The sequence below is a fragment of the Cyprinodon variegatus genome, unplaced genomic scaffold (assembly GCF_000732505.1).
Source record: "Cyprinodon variegatus isolate N-32 unplaced genomic scaffold, C_variegatus-1.0 Scaffold1156, whole genome shotgun sequence".
NCBI lineage: Eukaryota > Metazoa > Chordata > Actinopteri > Cyprinodontiformes > Cyprinodontidae > Cyprinodon > Cyprinodon variegatus.
In genome coordinates this window covers 152,825-155,748 of record NW_015151609.1, presented here as the reverse complement: position 1 = coordinate 155,748, position 2,924 = coordinate 152,825, and the positions used below count along the sequence as shown (strand labels likewise).

General features: G+C 42.7%; 1 protein-coding gene across 1 annotated transcript in view; it reads left to right on the top strand.

The window, feature by feature from the left end:
• The first annotated feature begins 691 nt into the window (after positions 1–691).
• arl15 (ADP ribosylation factor like GTPase 15) overlaps positions 692–2,924 on the top strand; it is a 123,653-nt gene continuing 121,420 nt past the window's right edge. Inside the window, exon 1 of the mRNA XM_015400868.1 lies at positions 692–1,086. Coding sequence (XP_015256354.1) covers positions 1,075–1,086 — 12 coding nt within the window. The 5' untranslated portion in view covers positions 692–1,074. The remainder of the gene's footprint in view (positions 1,087–2,924) is intronic.

Sequence of the window (2,924 nt, the reverse complement as noted above, 5' to 3'; positions counted from 1 at the left end):
GTGATATAATTGTTGTTATACAAGTTTGTTTTATAGAGTTTTTCAAAAAATATAAACAGAAGTGGGTTGTTACGAGTAACACGTACTCAATAACGTGTGCTTTAGTAAATTCGTAAAAAAAAAATAAAAATTAATAAATGAAAAAAAAAACAGGGAAAAGTTTTACTTTTTTACTTCCACATGAGTGAAAATATGATAAAGTGCTTCTGATTATAGAGTTAAGTTTCTAGCTACACATATCTACAGTATTTGAGACTTTTTTTGCATGCAACCTTCATGGTTTTAAGGTTATAATGCCCTGATTCTGTATTCAGCTGAAAGTCCAGTGAACGTACAGTAAACAGTATACTGTATATAGTTACTTTTCCTGTTCTAGCCCATATACATTGCATACTGGAAGTACTGGTTTTATAATTATTTAGTGAAAAGTGTTCCTGAAATGGTTGTTCTGTCATTATGTTGTATGTTCATGTATGGTACACCATACATGATAAGAACAAAACTCTTAAAAAGAAATATATATCCAACAATAAAAGTATAAAGATTATTAGTAATACTCAATATTATAATAATAACTGAACAGATTCGAGAAGCAGTGAAGGAAACGAAAATAGCCTCCATGTGTTTGATCACGTGACCCGCGCTGCGTGCGGAAGAAGAAAGAACGACGTGCGTGACGTAACGCGAACGCTTTCGTTAGTTTCCTCACCAAACACTGTACTGATATTATTGTGTGATAAAAAAAAAAAAACTGGAAGGCAGCCGGTGGAGAAGGAGCTGTTTGCTTCAGACAAAGACCAAACCAAGCCCAGCTGGTAAAGCGGACCGAGTCGCTGCTGCTGCTGCCATGGAACTGGTCTTATAAAAAGAGGCGAAGAAGACGAAGAATTTTTTTTTAGCACTTTTTAAACCAAAGAAAACCAGTTTTGAATCTAGCTGTGGCTGTCGGAAGGAAGGCGGGGAATACAAAGAAACGCCTGCTGAAAAAAACCCTCAACATTTTAGACTCACTCAATCAAATAAAGGATTATAACGAACCGAAATCCTGCTGCTGTGACAGGTCAACGGTAGTACATGGATTATCTGGTGAGTAAAAGAACAAAACATTTTATTTTTTCCTATTATTTGACTCATGGCGACCAAGCAAGCTACTGCAGCCAAGCTTTCACCTCCATATCTATCAACAGTTTGCCGAAGGTTGGTCATTTTTCCTGCTGAACTCCTCAACTTTAGCATTAGCTGTTATTGTATGAGGTGCTTGGAGCAGATCATTCCCTCGGAATTGGTCTAACTGGTTGACCCAGACCCCAGTCTGTTTACACTATAAGCTGTCCCTTTAAACACTGGGAACGATGCCCTGCTCAGCTGTGGATGCATGTTTATGATGATCAATAATAATAATAACTTCCCTCCAGCCTTTACCTGGAAGATCGCAGTGTTTTTAGGGGCCCTTCAAGGGCCCCTGCAGGGGCGGAGCTAGATGGGGGGCCAGGGGTGGCAATGGCCACCCTTAGCCAATCACTGGCCACCCCTAATATTTTTTTTCCCTCTAAAGCAGATCATTGCACGCATCTGCTGCTCACACTGTGCGACTAACTGCAGGGTTTAGTCGTACAGTGTGAGCTCACAGCTCATGATTTATGTTTGGCCTGACGCTCTGTTGCGATCTACATGCTCACACTGTGTGACTAAAAACCATGTCGGACTCAGCTCTGCAGTGAGATGGAGCTGCTCTCTAGCTCTCTATCCTGAAGCCAAACAAATAGAAGGGGGATGTTAAGCTCAATATAGTGAACCGCGCCGCCTTGGAATTTTGTGCAATTTTGTGCTGAGGGTCCTAAAAAGAAAAAGGACATGGCTGAGCAGGTGTGGCTGCTGCGGTCCGTCAATTTTGCAGACGGAGCTGCATTTCACTCATTGCATCTATGCCACGCTGCTGTGTTTACATCTGAGAGGAGGAATAAAAAGAAGAATCCTTGTTTGCGTATGCGCCCTGAGCGATTGCTCACGAGCGATTCGACTTCACGATTTCTGATCAGGAGGTGGTCGTGAGAGACTGATCGCCGCTCGTAACCCCCTGTACACTACACGATGCACCATCAGGCTGAAAGGCGGCCTGATCAAAAAATACTCGCACGATTGTGAATTCGTCCCGAAAATCGCACAGTGTACGCCGGGCTTAATACAGATGGTGGCAGCCAGGCTCGGACTGGTAATCTGTGATACTGGGCCGGTCTTAATTTTAGTGTGCAAGGGCCGGCCATCCTTAAATCGTACCGGGCCCTACACTTAGGCTATGTTCACACCGCAGGCCTTGATGCTCAATTTCGATTTTTTTTGTGAAATCCGATTTTTTTTTTGCATTGCCGTTCACATTTCTAAATATATGCGACTTGTATGTGATCTCCTGTTTGAACTGCATTAATTCAGTTTATGTGTCCCGCAGTAGAGGACGCAGTGACTTCAAAAGCCAACATGCTCTATGTTTACGGAAGTAAACATGGACGGTGGCGCTGGAGCACATCTAGCTATCTTTCCAAACCTTAAAACCTAAATTTTTTCAAGACGGTAAAAAAAAAAAAAAAACTCTCTCCGCATCATCGTCAGCCATAGTGTTTGTTTTTCTTGCCGCTTCTGTGTAGCAAGACGCGGAATAGGAATAGGGTATTAATGGCGTTCAGATTGGATGGATGCGACCTGGCCGTTCAGACACAGGTCGCATTTAAAATGATCAGATTCGTATCGGATTCAGGACCAAATAGCCAAGTGGCCTGGGTCGGATTGGAAAAAATCGGATCTGTGTCGTTCAGACAGCCATGAAAACAACAGATCCAGGTCGCATATGGGCCAAAAAAATCTGATCTGGGTCACTTCAGGCTGCAGTGTGAACGCAGCCTAATCTCTCTGGCCGAAGCACCTACATG